The 17500-nt window shown below is 41.8% G+C and overlaps 1 protein-coding gene and 1 long non-coding RNA gene across 2 annotated transcripts in view; both read left to right on the forward strand.

Annotated features, from left to right (window-relative positions):
* LOC143300400 (b(0,+)-type amino acid transporter 1-like) overlaps positions 1 to 9808 on the forward strand; it is a 72467-nt gene extending 62659 nt beyond the window's left edge. The window contains exons 10-13 of the mRNA XM_076614035.1: positions 1594 to 1690; positions 4369 to 4518; positions 8101 to 8269; positions 9199 to 9808. Of these exons, the coding sequence (XP_076470150.1) occupies positions 1594 to 1690; positions 4369 to 4518; positions 8101 to 8269; positions 9199 to 9257 (475 nt within the window). The 3' untranslated portion in view covers positions 9258 to 9808. The remainder of the gene's footprint in view (positions 1 to 1593; positions 1691 to 4368; positions 4519 to 8100; positions 8270 to 9198) is intronic.
* Positions 9809 to 16530: 6722 nt separating this feature from the next.
* The window catches only part of LOC143300356 (uncharacterized), a 1661-nt gene continuing 691 nt past the window's right edge, over positions 16531 to 17500 (forward strand). The window contains exon 1 of the long non-coding RNA XR_013057636.1: positions 16531 to 17486. This is a non-coding gene — a long non-coding RNA (uncharacterized LOC143300356). The remainder of the gene's footprint in view (positions 17487 to 17500) is intronic.

Here is a 17500-nt window from a genome sequence, read left to right on the forward strand (position 1 = left end):
TTTAGAGTTATGCATGCGTGTGAATGAATGACTGGTGCGAAAGCGCTTTGATTTGTCTCTGCACAAGATTCAGCGCTATATAAACACCATTATTATTATTATTATTATTATCATCATTATTATTGTGATTGGATATCGCTAAGTGTTTCTTCTCATTACGTGATTGGATATAGCTAAGTGTTTCTTCTCATTACGTGATTGGATATCGCTAAGTGTTTCTTCTCATTACGTGATTGGATATCGCTAAGTGTTTCTTCTCATTACGTGATTGGATATCGCTAAGTGTTTCTCTTCTCATTACGTGATTGGATATCGCTAAGTGTTTCTCTTCTCATTACGTGATTGGATATCGCTAAGTGTGACGGCGCCTGGTGGGTAAAGGGTGGAGATTTTTACGATCTCCCAGGTCAACATATGTGTAGACCTGCCAGTGCCTGAACCCCCTTCGTGTGTATATGCAAGCAGAAGATCAAATACGCACGTTAAAGATCCTGTAATCCATGTCAGCGTTCGGTGGGTTATGGAAACACGAACATACCCAGCATGCACACCCCCGAAAACGGAGTATGGCTGCCTACATGGCGGGGTAAAAACGGTCATACACGTAAAAGCCCACTCGTGTACATACGAGTGAACGCAGAAGAAGAAGAAAGAAGCTTGATCAGTTCCCCTGTCCTCTCTCCCAGCAGTTCGCAGGGCACTTGATGTAATCATGTTGTCATTGGGTACTTATCAGTTGTTGTTTTTTTAGAAGTATTCTCTTGTTTATGTGTTATTTGACTGTGCTTTCATATCTGTGAAACTGCATCTTTGGTGCATATCTGTTATGCATATGTGTGTGTGCATGTGTGAATGTGTGTCTTTGCTTATTTATCATCATTGTTGTCTTTTTTTATCTATTTATTTTATTTATTTATTTATTTATCTTATTATTATTATTATTATTTATTCATTTATTTTATTTTATTTTTTTAAATTATATTATTATTATTTAGTTAGTTAATTATATATATATTTATTAATTTAATTTATTTTATTTTATTTTGTATGCTTATAGTTGACTTCATCAAGTTTTTGCGCCTTATACATATTATTTTTAGTAGTAGTAGTTCTTTTTTTATGTATTTATCTGTTTTTTTTATTTTATTTTTTGTATTTATCTTTTTTTCTCTTTTTTTTTTCTCAAGGCCTGACTAAGCGCGTTGGGTTCTACTGAATCGGCAAGGACAGTTTTCTGTCTCTGCTGTACTAATATTCATTATTTTTCTAATCACCAACTTTTTGATTCATAAACGTGTGACTCTGTGTGTATGTGTGTGTGTGTGTGTGTGTGTGTGTGTGTGTGTGTGTGTGTGTGTGTGTGTGTGTGTGTGTGTGTGTACGTACGCGCGCTTGTGTATAAATGTGTGTGTATGTGTGTGTGTGTTTGCTTGCGTGTGTGTGTGCGTATGCGCGTGCGTGCGTGTGTGTGTATGTGCGTGCATGCGTGTATGTGTGTGTGTGCGTACGCGTGCGCGTGTATGTGTGTGTGCGTATGCGCGTGCGTGCGTGTGTGTGTGTGTGTGTGTGTGTGTGTGTGTGTGTGTGTCTCAGACTGTCCTACGCGGCAGGGAGGGAGGGCCACTTCCCTCAGTTCCTGGGCTTCATCAGTGTCGACAGAAGGACCCCAGTGCCAGCCATCATGTTCACTGTGAGTTGTGTGGGTTGGGTTGATGGAGCAGAGTGCCTTCTTCTTCCTTCGGCTGGCTCTTCTCTCTCTCTTGTGGTGTGGTGTGGTGTGGTGTGGTGTGTTGTGTTGTGTTGTGTGTGTGTGTGTGTGTGTGTGTGTGTGTGTGTGTGTGTCTCTCTCTCTCTGTGAGGGAGTGTGTTGTGTTGTGTTGTGTGTGTGTGTGTGTGTGTGTGTGTGTGTGTGTGTGTGTGTTGTGTTGTGTGTGTTGTGTTGTGTTGTATGTGTGTGTGTGTGTGTGTGTGTGTGTGTGTTGTGTTGTGTTGTGTTGTGTGTGTGTGTGTGTATGTGTGTGTGTGTGTGTGTGTGTGTGTGTGTGTATGTGTGTGTGTGTTTGTGTCTGTGTCTCTCTCTCTGTGAGGGAGTGTGTTGTGTTGTGTGTGTGTGTGTTGTGTTGTGTTGTGTGTGTGTGTGTGTGTGTGTGTGTGTGTGTGTGTGTGTGTTGTGCTGTGTTGTGTTGTGTTGTGTTGCGTTGCGTTGCGTTACGTTGTGTTGTGTTGTGTGTGTGTGTGTGTGTGTGTGTGTGTGTCTCTCACTCTGAGGGATTGTGTTGTGTTGTGTTGTGTGTGTGTGTGTGTGTGTGTGTGTGTGTGTGTGTGTGTGTGTGTGTGTGTGTGTGTGTGTGTGTAATTGTGTCTATGTCTATGCATATCTGTGTGTGTGTGTGTGTGTGTGTGTGTGTGTGTGTGTGTGTGTGTGTGTGTGCACGCGCGCGTGTGCGCGTGTGTGTTTCCATGGATCATAAGCCGTAATGCTGTCATCGACTGTGTGCCACATATGAATCATAAGTCTTTTGAACGCAGATAATTCACTTCATAGCGATCTAACATATTATTTTCATGTATTGTGGGCATTGTAATACTCGAATGACGGACCAGACAGCAGATGGTGCTTTTGTTTTTTCCAGCATGTTCTTGTTAATCGAAGTGTGATCGTTGCACAGGTGTATTTGAATCGATCGTACCCCACGTGTGCATTTTCACTGACACGACGCTTTCTAAGCGAGCTTTATTAAAATTTAATAATTGGGGTATAACTATGTTGTCACGACAGTCTTTGTGCATTCTGTGCACTTATCGTAACCCGGTTATGAATGAATAATTGTTGTGATATTCGTGCATTCGTATCTAGCTCCCTGTTCATTAGTTGATATTAAAATATCCTCCGTCTTCGGACCAGAAGGTATTGCAGGGGTTCTGTCAGAATAATGATAGTAATGATGATGGTGATGATGATGATCGTTATAAGTATTGGATTTATATATATGGCAGATTGGGTTAGGTTTTGGACTTCTGATTCAGTGTTCACCAGTGATCAGGGTTCTTCTTCTTCTTCTTCTTCTGCGTTCGTGGGCTGCAACTCCCACGTTCACTCGTATATACGCATGGGGCTTTACGTATATGACCGTTTTTAACCCTCCATGTAGGCAGCCATACTTCGCTTTCGAGGGGGTGGGGGCGTGGGGGGCGGGGGGGTGCATGCTGGGTATGTTCTTGTTTCCATAACCCACCGAACGCTGACATGGATTACGGGATCTTTAACGTGCGTATTTTGGTCTTCTGCTTGCGTATACACACGAAGGGGGTTCAGGCACTGGCAGGTCTGCACATATGTTGACCTGGGAGATCGTAAAAATCTCCACCCTTTACCCACCAGGCGCCGTCATTGTGATTCGAACCTGGGACCCTCAGATTGAAAGCTCAGTGCTTTACCCATTCGGCTATTGCGCCCGTCAGTCAGGGTTCAAAAGTTACCCTTTCATAGCGGTGGTGTGTCCTTAGGAAAGGCACTGTATTCCGATTTTTTCTCACTCGCCTTTTTGTGAATGTTAAAACTTAGTGTAGTGTAGTGTAGTGTAGTGTAATGTAGTTCAGTGTAGTGTAGTGTAGTGTAGTGTCGTGTCGTGTAGTGTCGTGTAGCGTAGTGTAGTGTAGTGTAGTGTGGTGTCGTGTAGTGTCGTGTAGCGTAGTGTAGTGTAGTGTAGTGTAGTGTAGTGTAGTGTCGTGTCGTTTAGTGTAGTGTAGTGTATTCAGTTTCAGTGTAGTGTAGTGTAGTGTAGTGTAGTGTAGTGTAGTGTAGTGTAGTGTAGTGTCGTGTCGTTTAGTGTAGTGTAGTGTAGTGTAGCGTAGTGTCGTGTAGTGCATTGTCATGTTCTGTACTCTCCTGTCGTGAAGTGTCATGCACTGTACTGTCATGTAGTGTACTGTCATGTAGTGTACTGTCTTGTAGTGTACTGTCACGTTCTATACTGTCCTTGTAATGTAGTATCATGTTCTGCACTGTCCTTCAGTGTACTGTCACGTTCTGTACTGCCATGTAGTGTACTGTCATGTAGTGTACTGTCATGTAGTGTACTCTCATGCACTATACTGTCTTGTAGTGTAGTGTCACGTTCTGTACTGTCCTTGAAATGTAGTATTATGTACTCTTCTGTCCTGTAGTGTACTGTCACGTTCTGTACTGTCCTTGAAATGTAGTATTATGTACTCTTCTGTCCTGTAGTGTAGTGTCACCTTCTGTACTGTCATGTAGGGTACCTTCATGTAGTGTACTCTCATGCACTGTACTGTCCCGCAGTTTAGTGTACTTCCACGTTTTGTACAGTATCGCACTGCACTGCACTGTACACCTCACACTTCCAGGTGTCCCTGGGCATCTGCCTCATCATCCCCAGTGACCTGGGTCTCCTGATCGACATCTTCATCTTCGCCTCCTGGCTGTTCTACGGGTGGACCACCCTGGCTTTGCTCATCCTCCGCTACACGCAACCCGACCTCCACAGACCCTACAAGGTCAGTTCTCTCCACCAGTTTCAGTTTCGAGTTTCAGTTTCAGTTTCTCAAGAAGGCGTCACTGCCCGCGTTGGGACAATCCCATCATTCATTGCTACACTACACCCACACCACATCTGCAGCGTAACCCATTGCGCTTAGTCAGGTCTTGTGAGTGCATGTATATATCGGGTGTCCCCCCCAAAAAAAAATGAACCGCTTTTTGACAAGTATTTTCTCAGCTTTGGGCGATCTCTGTGGGGATCACACCCAATAACTCCACTCCTCCGATCTTTGGGGGAAAATGTGTGGTTTGTCTTCTTTTCTTTATTTTCAAACTCTGTGTGTGTGCAGGTGGTTAGGTCGGATATTGGGGGAATGAAGAGTAGGACAGGGAGGGAGGGAGAATAAGACAGGGACAGGGGGGAGGGAAAGTTGGAGACGGGGTGGACGGGAGTAGGGCAGAGGATGGGGGGAAGGGTGGGGGTGGTAGAGATGGGGTAATAAGAGTAACTTTATAGTTGCATCATATCTAATTTTTTTGATTTTTTGTTGTTGTCATGTAACGTTCTTGTGTAAGTTTCTAACACTGTCTTTATTAACTCTCTACTAGCGTATGGGAGATGATGCTCACTCAGTTTCTAACAATGACTTCACGAACTGTCTGATGGCAGAGGAATGCTCACTCAGTTTCTAACATTGTCTTCACGAACTGTCTGATGGCAGGAGATGCTCACTCAGTTTCTAACATTGTCTTCACGAACTGTCTGATGGCAAAGGGATGCTCACTCAGTTTCTAACATTGTCTTCACGAACTAGCTGATGGCAGGGGGATGCTCACTCAGTTTCTAACATTGTCTTCACGAACTGTCTGATGGCAGGGAATGCTCACTCGGTTTCTAACATTGTCTTCACGAACTGTCTGATGGCAAAGGGATGCTCACTCGGTTTCTAACATTGTCTTCACGAACTGTCTGATGGTAGGGGATGCTACTCGGTTTCTAACATTGTCTTCACGAACTGTCTCATGGCAGAGGGATGCTCACTCAGTTTGTAACATTGTCTTCATGAACTAGCTGATGGCAGGGGATGCTACTCGGTTTCTAACAATGTTTTCACGGACTATATGATGGCAGGGGATGCTCACTCAGTTTCTAACATTGTCTTCACGAACTGTCTGATGGCAGGGGATGCTCACTCAGTTTCTGACATTGTCTTCACGAACTGTCTGATGGCAGGCGATGCTCAACCGGTTTCACAACATTGTCTTCACGAACTGTCTGATGGCAGAGGGATGCTCACCTGGTTTCTAACATTGTCTTCACGAACTGTCTGATGGCAAAGGGATGCTCACTCAGTTTCTAACATTGTCTTCACGAACTGTCTAATGGCAGGGGATGCTCACTCAGTTTCTAACATTGTCTTCACGAACTGTCTGATGGCAGGCGATGCTCAACCGGTTTCACAACATTGTCTTCACGAACTGTCTGATGGCAGAGGGATGCTCACCTGGTTTCTAACATTGTCTTCACGAACTGTCTGATGGCAGACGGATGCTCACTCAGTTTCTGACATTGTCTTCACGAACTGTCTGATGGCAGGCGATGCTCACCTGGTTTCTAACATTGTCTTCACGAACTGTCTGATGGCAGAGGGATGCTCACCTGGTTTCTAACATTGTCTTCACGAACTGTCTGATGGCAGACGGATGCTCACTCAGTTTCTAACATTGTCTTCACGAACTGTCTGATGGCAGAGGGATGCTCACTCAGTTTCTAACATTGTCTTCACGAACTGTCTGATGGCAAAGGGATGCTCACTCAGTTTCTAACATTGTCTTCACGAACTGTCTGATGGCAGAGGGATGCTACTCGGTTTCATAACATTGTCTTCACGAACTGTCTCATGGCAGGGGGATGCTCACTCGGTTTCTAACATTGTCTTCACGAACTGTCTGATGGTAGGGGATGCTACTCAGTTTCTAACATTGTCTTCACGAACTGTCTGATGGCAGAGGGATGCTACTCGGTTTCATAACATTGTCTTCACGAACTGTCTGATGGCAGGGGGATGCTCACTCAGTTTCTAACATTGTCTTCACGAACTGTCTGATGGCAGGGAATGCTCACTCGGTTTCTAACATTGTCTTCACGAACTGTCTGATGGTAGGGGATGCTACTCGGTTTCTAACATTGTCTTCACGAACTGTCTCATGGCAGAGGGATGCTCACTCAGTTTGTAACATTGTCTTCACGAACTGTCTGATGGCAAAGGGATGCTCACTCAGTTTCTAACATTGTCTTCACGAACTGTCTGATGGCAAGGGGATGCTTACTCAGTTTCTAACATTGTCTTCACGAACTGTCTGATGGCAGAGGGATGCTACTCGGTTTCATAACATTGTCTTCACGAACTGTCTGATGGCAGGGGGATGCTCACTCGGTTTCTAACATTGTCTTCACGAACTGTCTGATGGTAGGGGATGCTACTCGGTTTCTAACATTGTCTTCACGAACTGTCTCATGGCAGAGGGATGCTCACTCAGTTTGTAACATTGTCTTCATGAACTAGCTGATGGCAGGGATGCTACTCGGTTTCTAACAATGTTTTCACGGACTATATGATGGCAGGGGATGCTCACTCAGTTTCTAACATTGTCTTCACGAACTGTCTAATGGCAGGGGATGCTCACTCAGTTTCTGACATTGTCTTCACGAACTTTCTGATGGCAGGCGATGCTCAACCGGTTTCACAACATTGTCTTCACGAACTGTCTGATGGCAGAGGAATGCTCACCTGGTTTCTAACATTGACTTCACGAACTGTCTGATGGCAAAGGGATGCTCACTCAGTTTCTAACATTGTCTTCACGAACTGTCTGATGGCAGGGGATGCTCACTCAGTTTCTAACATTGTCTTCACGAACTGTCTGATGGCAGGCGATGCTCACCTGGTTTCTAACATTGTCTTCACGAACTGTCTGATGGCAGAGGGATGCTCACTCAGTTTCTAACATTGTCTTCACGAACTGTCTGATGGCAGAGGGATGCTCACTCAGTTTCTAACATTGTCTTCACGAACTGTCTGATGGCAGAGGGATGCTCACTCAGTTTCTAACATTGTCTTCACGAACTGTCTGATGGCAAAGGGATGCTCACTCAGTTTCTAACATTGTCTTCACGAACTAGCTGATGGCAGAGGGATGCTCACTCAGTTTCTAACATTGCCTTCACGAACTGTCTGATGGCAGAGGGATGCTCACTCAGTTTCTTACATTGTCTTCACGAACTGTCTGGTGGCAGAGGGATGCTCACTCAGTTTCTAACATTGTCTTCACGAACTAGCTGATGGCAGAGGGATGCTCACTCAGTTTCTAACATTGTCTTCACGAACTAGCTGATGGCAGAGGGATGCTCACCTGGTTTCTAACATTGTCTTCACGAACTGTCTGATAGCAAAGGGATGCTCACTCAATTTCTAACATTGTATTCACGAACTAGCTGATGGCAGAGTAATGCTCACTCAATTTCTAACATTGTCTTCACGAACTAGCTGATGGCAGGGGATGATGCTCACCCGGTTTCTAACATTGTCTGATGCCAGGTTCCCATAGTGGTGCCGATCCTGATGCTGCTGGCCTGCCTGTACCTACTGCTGGCCCCCATCATCCAGAACCCTGGAGGCAGCGGATCCTTCACCCTGCTTCTGCTGGCGCTGGGCATCGTGGCGTACGTGCCCTTCGTCCACATGAACATCCGCTTGCCTGGCATGGGTATGTGCTGGTAGGGGGTGGGGAGGGGTTGAGGTAGGGGTGGGGAGTGGGGGAGAGGGGGGGCTGCAGTGTGTGTGTGTGTGTGTGTGTGTGTGTGTGTGTGTGTGTGTGTGTGTGTGTGTGTGTGTGTGTGTGTGTGCGGGGTCGGGGTGGGGGGTTGGTGTGTGTGTGTGCGCGGAGTGGGGGTGGGGGGTTGGTGTGTGTGTGTGTGTGTGTGCGCGGAGTGGGGGTGGGGGGTTGGTGTGTGTGTGTGTGTGTGTGTGTGTGTGTGTGTGTGTGTGTGTGTGTGTGTGTGTGTGTGTGTGTGTATTGGTGTGTGTGTGTGTGTGTGTGTGTGTGTGTGTGTGTGTTGTTGTTGTTGGTGGCAGAGGTGTCCAGTAACAGGAATGTGTTGTTATTTGTGATATTAGTCAAAGAAAAGAAAGGGGCGGTGTGTGTGTGTGTGTGTGTGTGTGTGTGTGTGTGTGTGTGTGTGTGTGTGTGTGTATTTGTGTACGTCCATCCATCCATCCATCTATCTATCTATCTATCTATCTTTTTGTGTACATGCGAGTGTGTGCGTTCGTGTGTGTCTGTGTATGCATGTGTGTCCGTGCATGTGTGTGCGTCTGGCCCCCCCCTCTCTCTCTCTCTCGCTCTGTCTCTCTCCCTAGCTCCCTCTCTCTCTCTCTCTCTCTCTCTCTCTCTCTCTCTCACTCTGTGTTACTCTCGTTCTCTCGCTCTCTGTCGCTTTCTCTTTCTCTCTCCCTCTCTCTTTGTCTCTGTCCGTATCTCTCTCTCACTCTCTTTTCATCTCTCTCTCTCCCTCTCTATCTCTCTTTCTCTCTGTGTCTCTCTCTCTCTCTCTCTCTCTCTCTCTCTCTCTCTCTCTCTCTATCTGTCTCTCTCTATCTCTCTATCTTGTACCATGGCCTTGTTCTTTGTTCCAGAACAACTGACCAGACTGCTGCAGAAGATCTTTTGCATCGTGCCCACGCATCAAGACTGAGACACGCAGGCCTCTCTCGTCCCCAACCTTCGGCCTCCTCTTGAAAAAAAAAAAAAAAAAAAAAAAATTCTTTATACGTGCCTCGTGACTACAGGACGGATATTTCATTGGCTCTTCCTTTTCGCCAATGGGAGACATTTTCGGAGTGCTCAGAGAACACTTCAGACTGCAGTAAACGCCGAAAATTACATGAGATCTCTGTAGGAGCTTTCTTTTTTTTCCCCCATTTAAAAATTTTTTTTTTTTTAATATACTTGCTCCAGGAAAAAGTCATAACGTTCCGGTGAGACGGGAAATATGCTATCTGGAATTTTTAAAATGTCCGAAAATGGATCTCTTGTACATAAAGGAACTATGTGTATCGCGTTCTGCCTTCAGTAGATATCAGTGCTTAACATTCAAATGAAACTCTTTTGGAAAAAAAAAAGCCTTCTGTACACACAAAAAGCCCTGTGTGGCTTGTACTCTTAGGGACCTAAGAGCTTTTGACGACCCAAAACAGTCTCTTTACTATGAAGCCATGTGTAGAGGTAAAAAAAAAAAAAAAAGAATTCTTTGCTTTCCATAGTAAACTCTGGTTCATAGAAATGTAAAGTTTGAGATCTGTAGAAAGGAGCCAAGTGTACATTATAAAAATGCGTAGGTTCCACATAATTTCCCTTCCTTTGGAAATCTTAAAAGTTTTAAGTTCCAAGGGAATCTCTTTGGGAAGAAGCCACGTGTGTGCAGTGACGTGGATACTGCTTATTGTCTTCCAGAAATCTCAGAGCGTAATGTCTAAAGGAATCTCTTCAGAAATTAGCCATATGTACATAAAAAAAAAGGTTTGTATGCTACACACTGACGTATTGAAATTACTTAGTTTAGAATTCAAATAATTCTCTTTAAAAGAAAGCTATGTGTACATACAAAAAGTCGTGTATACTACAATGTGTCTTAAGGAAATCTCACAAGTACTCTCTGTAGAAATTAGCCACGGGTATATGATAAACGTTGTGCATACTGCATTGTGCCTTAATTTAGGGAATGCCACCCAAAGTCATCTCTTTCGAAAGTGAACGTAGGCATTTGTGCACAAAAGCTATGAATTGTGCACTCTGCTTTTTGAAAATCTCAACAGTTACAACATCCAGTGGACCTCTTTGAAATAAAGTAGCAGGTACATAACGAAGTCGTGCATACTTTAGAAAATGTTAGATTAAAATCTAAAGGTATCTCTTTAGAAAAAGATGCATATATAGTAAAGAATGTGTGTGTGAATGCTGCTGTTGTCTTCGGGAAATCTCAGATTAAGAACTAAAGGCATCTCTTTAAAGAAGCCAAATCTATATATAAAAAAATATTAAAAAAAAATCTTAGATTCAGATTATTATCCTACATTGTCTTATAGAAATCCTAGATTCAGATTAAAGAAAAATCCCTTTAGAAAGAAGCCATATTTACAAGCCTCATGTACATAATGAATACTGACATGACTGTCCCTTATCTTAAGCAATTTGACAAATTTGAGATCCAATGGAACTCTTAAATTTAAAAGCCATAATTTTTTTTTTAGCGATTTCCGGGAAAATCATGGGCGGTACTTGAACATACCACTTTAACACTAGTGACCAAAAAAAAAAAAGAATTTGTGTGTGTGTGTGTGTGGTTCGGGGTGGTGGGGGGTGATTTGGTGATTAAAACTGGGGGAAGGGTATGGCGGGGATGTTAGCCCAATCTTGATATCTGTTGAGAAATGTACCGTTTTGCCTTTTTTTTTTTTTTTTTTTTTTTTTTTTTTAAAGTGACTTGGACACAGTACATGCCGGAGAGCGTCAGTTGCCTTGGAGCACGTGTTGTTTCCTCTATTGTTTGTGTATATTTATATATATATATATATATATATGGAGTATTTTTTATGTGAAGTATTTTATTTGTATTTTTATCACAGCAGATTTCTCGGTGTGAAATTCGGTCTGCTCTTCCCAGGGAGAGCGCGTCGCTACACTACAGCGCCACCCCCCCTTTTTTTTTTTTGGTATCTTTTCCTGCGTGCAGTTTTATTTGTTTTTCCTATCGAAGTGGATTTTTCTACAGAATTTTGCCAGGAACAACGCTTTTGTTGCCGTGGGTTCTTTTACGTGCGCTAAAAGCATGCTGCACACGGGACCTCGGTTTATCGTCTCATCCGAATGACTAGCGTCCAGACCACCACTCAAGGTCTAGTGGAGGGGGAGAAAATATCGGCAGCTGAGCCGTGATTCGAACCAGCGCGCTCAGATTCTCTCGCTTCCTAGGCGGACGCGTTACTTCTAGGCCATCACTCCATATATATATATATATATATATATATATATATATATATATATATATATATATATATATATATATATATATATATAATTATATAAACTGTGCTCGCGCTTTTCACTGTATTTGGAGGACTGTATATGCTACTGGTATACGCTGAATATATCTGTGTTTGTGCCCGATTTCATATTAAAATTTTCAGGTTTTCTTTCTTTTCGGGTCCTATGGGATCGGTATTGGCGATGTAATCTGTCCTTTGTGGTCGACTGGGCTGTAAGCAACTGTTCATGAATGATGATAAGAAGAAGAATTCTTGCAAGAAACCTAGTGTGTGTGTGTATGGTGGTGGTAATTAAACAGGTTGTTCTGATTATTGCTATTGTTGTTTCTGTTGTTGTTGTTATGATGATGATGATGATGTTTGTTGTTGCTGTTGTTGTTGTTGTTGTTATTTTATCAATACTATTCTTCTTCTTCTTTTTCTTTGTTGCTGTTGTTATTGTTGTTGTTTTATCAACACTATTCTTCTTCTTCTTCTTCTTTGTTGCTGTTGTTTTATCAATACTGTTCTTCTTCTTCTTCTTTGTTGCTGTTGTTTTATTAATACTAGTCTTCTTCTTCTTCTTCTCATTATTATTATTTTGCAAAAGGATGGTTTGTTTTGCTGTTTCCATGTTTTTGTATATGTCTATCATTCGTCGGAGTCATTTTAATGGTGTTTTTTTCACCCCTTTGGCTTCGTTTTCTCTTAGTCTACTGAGGGCAGGCAGGTGCATTATTTTATACCTTGTTTTCATGTCTTCTTTTGTATATCCACTTACTTAATTGATTTCTTGTCCGTTTTGTATTTGTATTTGCATTTGCATTTCTTTTTATCACAACATATTTCTCTGTTCGAAATTCGGGTTGGTCTTCCCAGGGGAGAGCGCGTCACTGCACAACAGCGCCACCCATTTTTTTTGTATTTTTTCCTGTGCGCAGTTTTTGTTTTTGTTTGTTTTTTTCCTATCGAATTGGATTTTTCTACAGAATTTTGCCAGGAACAACCCCTTTGGTTGCCGTGGGTTCTTTTGCGTGCGCTAAGTGCATGCTGCACATGGGACTTACGTTTATCGTCTCATCCGAATGACTAGCGTCCAGACCACCACTCAAGGTCTAGTGGAGGGAGAGAAAATATCGGCGGCTGAGCCGTGATTCGAACCAGCGCGCTCAGATTCTCTCGCTTCCTAGGCGGACGGACGCGTTACCTCAAGGCCATCACTCCACTTATCAAGCATTTTATTTCCATGATTCTGTGTTGCATTGCATCAATGGCTGGCCAAAGTGCAAGACAAGAAACAGAACCACTTTATGGAAACATGTCTAAGGGTGGTTTTTATTTTATTTTATTTTATTTAAAAAAAATTCTTTCCCCCCTACAATCACAGCTGACTGAATTGCTTCGTTTAAAAAGAACCGTGCCTTTTTTCTGGTCAGAACAAGGAGAGTTAGGAACGGGTGAGTGGGTGGGAGGGGGAAGCGATCGATGAGGTGTAAGAGGAAAGAGAGGAGAGGATGGGGGGTGGGGTGGGGGGTGGGGGTGGCGGGTAGGGTGTGTGTGTGTCTTGTTTAAGAAAAAAAATTATTATTATTATTATTATTATTATTATTTTGTGTTCTCAATGCATAGATAGAGAGAGGGAGTTATCATCATCATCATCATCATCATCATCATTATTATTATTATTATTATTATTGATATCATTGTATTCATGATGATGATGATGATGATTATTATCATTATTATGTATTCATAATATCATTGTATTCATGATGATGATGATGATGATTATTATCATTATTATGTTATCATTTTTATCATGTGTGTGTGTGTGTGTGTGTGTGTGTGTGTGTGTGTGTGTGTGTGTGTGTGTGTGTGTGTGTGTGTGTGTGTGTGTGTACCTGACCCCCATTTTCTAAATCTGCTTTGATCCAAACCTCATGTGGCAGGCTTCGGGCTTAACTGTTGATTTTCTTTTTTTTTTTCTTCATTGTTTCGATTATTTTTCTTCATAACTGTACATGATCAATAAACTATGGCATTTTGTTTTTCGTTCAAATGATTGATTTGTGTTTTTCATTGCTGTTAAGTAATCAGTTAACATGAAAGTTATGCCTCGGATCTTAGGCTGACGTGCAGCCGTCAGCACCATGTTGAAATTCTGAGAGGCTGAAATTCCTTCTTTCTTCTTCTTCTTCTTCCTTTTTTTCCCCAACTCTTTTGATTTTTTGTATTCGGTTTTAATGTCACCTGTTATTGAAGAGCACAAACTGCTAGGTACGGTAGAGAGGAAACACATCTTCATGTTGAATGTGTTCGATATAAGTTTTGGTTTCATGTCTGGTTTGTGTGAGATTAATTAAGGTAACGGGGTTAATGTGTGTTGTCTGTGAATCTTTTAGCTCGTTCTATTTCTCCCTCTCTTTATATATATATATATATATATATATATATATATATATATATATATAAAGACTATTTCACAGTGAAAGAAAACTCTGCAGCCACTGGAATCTGAAAAACAACAAAAAAACAAAACAAAAGACAACAACACTTCACTCATATATATAATTATTTCGGAGAAAAACAAATATGAAGAAATCGTGCAACTCTTTTTTTTTTTTTTTTTTTTGTTCTTCTCTCTATCTACAAAGCCTTCATTTTGCTCGTGTGTGTGCTTTTTGGTGGGGGATGGGTCGGGTTAAGGATGATTGTGATGCTACTTGTTTTGATTAAATATTATGCAAGAGAACTGACGTTTATGCAAAGTGTTTCTTTTTAAATGCTCCGGTTGGTGTTTCCGACGGCAGGCTATTGTGACTATGCTTTCATGAGATATGCAGAACGCACTTGTATTCTGTTGTATTGTATCGTGTTGTATTGTATTGTATTGTATTGCATTACTCTTTTATCACAACATATTTCTCTGTGTGAAGTTCGGGCTGCTCTCCCCAGTGAGGGCGCGTCATTACAGTGAGAGCGCCACCCATTTTTTGTTCTTTTTTTTTGTCATGCAAGTGTATTTGTTTTCCTATCGTAGTGGTTTTCCACAAAATTTTGCCTGGGAAAAACATTTTGTTGCCCTGGATTCTTTTTGCATGTGTTAAGTCCATGCTTCACACCGGTTTCATCCGAATGAATAGCGTCCAGACCACCACTCTAGGTTTAGTGGAGAGATAGAAAATGAGGGTGCTTTTTTTTGTTTTTGTTTTTTTGAAATTTTAGAAGTTACTCTTACAGACTGTAAGATATTTTACCAAACTGCACCGTGATAATTCATTAGACTGTTCATTTTGCATCTTTTATTTTCCGAGTTACAAATATTTCTATTTCATTCGGGTATCACTTTAAAACGTAAATGATACTTAAGCTCATGTTGAACTTTTTTCTGTTGTTTGTTGTACATCTTACGTTGATGTGAAAATTATAATGTTGTAACTGGACTCTTCAGAAGAAAAAAAAAGACAAAAGAATAATAATAAGTATTTGCAATTTATTTTGAAGACACAAGTTCTCAATGTATAGAAATGATTGTGTGAATTCTGGGAACATGTTATTGGAGGAAATGTGTGTTTTCCATTCGTTCTTTTGAAGCTTTATGTCGATTATGGAGATTGTTCATTTTAGAGACTCTGTGATTCAAAGACTATGCCATTTAAAGAATTGTTTCTTTTGTCCTGTTGAGTTGGAGGAAATGTATGTCATCCATTCGTTTTTTTTTTGTTGTTTTTTTTTAAGCTTGATGTCGATTGTGGAGATTGTTCCTTTTTAGAGACTCTGTGATTTAAAAGACTGTGCCATTTAAAGAACTGTTTCTTTTGTCTGTCGAAGATTATTTTTTTGGTGAGTCATGGATGCATGTCACCATTAGTGTTGTACATTTTCCCAGCAAATACCACAATACTTTTTTTTGTACATGGAAGGCAAAATATCGAGTAGAAAAATTTCTCCATTTATAGGATCATTATCATTACATCCATCGTCATTAACGGAAAATCGCACAAGAGCCCATCCACTGGCTTGATTTAATTCCAACGCTTCTTCAGTTGATTGTGTCGAAGCCTCTTGGTCGAACTTCTTAATTCTATCATTCCTATTAGTTGGGTTTTTTTTTGGTCCCTTCTTTTTCTTTCCTGTTTCATTTCTTTCAAATTATATGGATCAACAAGTGAGTCTGAACAACTGGGTGTCAGTCATTTGCAAAGATATCTTCAGAAAGCATAGAAACAGAGAGAGAGAGAGAGAGAGAGAGAGAGAGAGAGAGAGAGATGGGGTGGGTGGAGGGTGGGGGAAGACACAAAGATAGGAAGGAGCCCACTTAAAACCACATGAGAGAAACCAATTTAGAATTCCATAATCATAAACCACTCGCAAAGATGACGATACACTCCTGAAGTATTTGACTGATTGGTTGATTGATTGATTGATTGATTGATATCGATGAAGTCTGGTGACACAGAAGCTGGTCTGTTTATGAAAAACTTGGTTTTGTTAAGGATTACAGCTCTTTGTTGTTTGTTCGAAATTTTTATTGTTTTTGTTGTTGTTGTTGATTTGTTTTGTTATTTTGTTTCGGTTTTGGTTTAGTTTGATTGGTCACTTTTTTTTTCCAATTCTCTTATCGGCTTGTCATCATAATGAAGTTTGAAAAAAGAATATAATTGTGAATGTTCCGTGGGTCTGACGATGCGAACATTGTCCATCAAACGGACGTTTGCTTCGAACATAATATCCATATCAAAAGAAACAAGCTAAAAGCACACACACACACACACACGCACGCACGCACACACACACACACACACACACACACACACACAAGCACACACACACACTCACACACACACACACACACACACACACACACACACACACACACACACACACACACACACACACTTGAGAATAGAAAAACGTCTTGATGTCTCTTCAGTAAGCTATATATATATATATATATATATATATATATATACTTTTTTGTAGACCCTCTTAGATTAGTTAGTATCCACATTGTAAACCAGCAAAATGAAATGTGCTGGTTTCAAGACAATTTTCAGTCCATGAAATCAGTTTAGCTACTGGGTGCACATGTATCTATTTGCAAGTCAGGTCTTATTACAAACTGGTTATCCCCACCCCCAGTTATTTGGAGTTTATTTTTGCTGACGTTAGGAGTGTGTGCCTTCATTTTGCACGTCCAGCAAAAAACTGACAGATCGTTACGATTAAAATCACTACCACGATCTCCCAGGTCAACATTATTATGTGCAGACCTGCTAGTGCCTGAATGCCCTTCGTGTGTATACGCAGAGAGAAGACCAAAATACGCACGTTAAAGATCCTGTAATCTCATTGGGTTATGGAAACAAGAACATACCCAGCATGCACACCCCCCGAAAACGGAGCATGGCCGCCTACATGGCGGGGTAAAAACGGTCATACACGTAAAAGCCCACTCGTGTACATACAACGAGTGAACGTGGAAGTTGTAGCCCACGAACGAAGAAGAATCACTGCCTTCAGCAGGCAGCATGCAGAAACTAGCATCAGGTCTGACCTGATGAGATCTCTCCACAGCGAAACAGGTCTGACCTGATGAGATCTCTCCACAGCGAAACAGGTCTGACCTGATGAGATCTCTCTACAGCGAAACAGGTCTGACCTGATCAGATCTCTCCACAGCGAAACAGGTCTGACCTGATGAGATCTCTCCACAGCGAAACAGGTCTGACCTGATGAGATCTCTCTACAGCGAAACAGGTCTGACCTGATCAGATCTCTCCACAGCGAAACAGGTCTGACCTGATCAGATCTCTCCACAGCGAAACAGGTCTGACCTGATGAGATCTCTCCACAGCGAAACAGGTCTGACCTGATGAGATCTCTCCACAGCGAAACAGGTCTGACCTGATGA

This window comes from Babylonia areolata, chromosome 26, assembly GCF_041734735.1.
Source record: "Babylonia areolata isolate BAREFJ2019XMU chromosome 26, ASM4173473v1, whole genome shotgun sequence".
Lineage (NCBI taxonomy): Eukaryota > Metazoa > Mollusca > Gastropoda > Neogastropoda > Buccinidae > Babylonia > Babylonia areolata.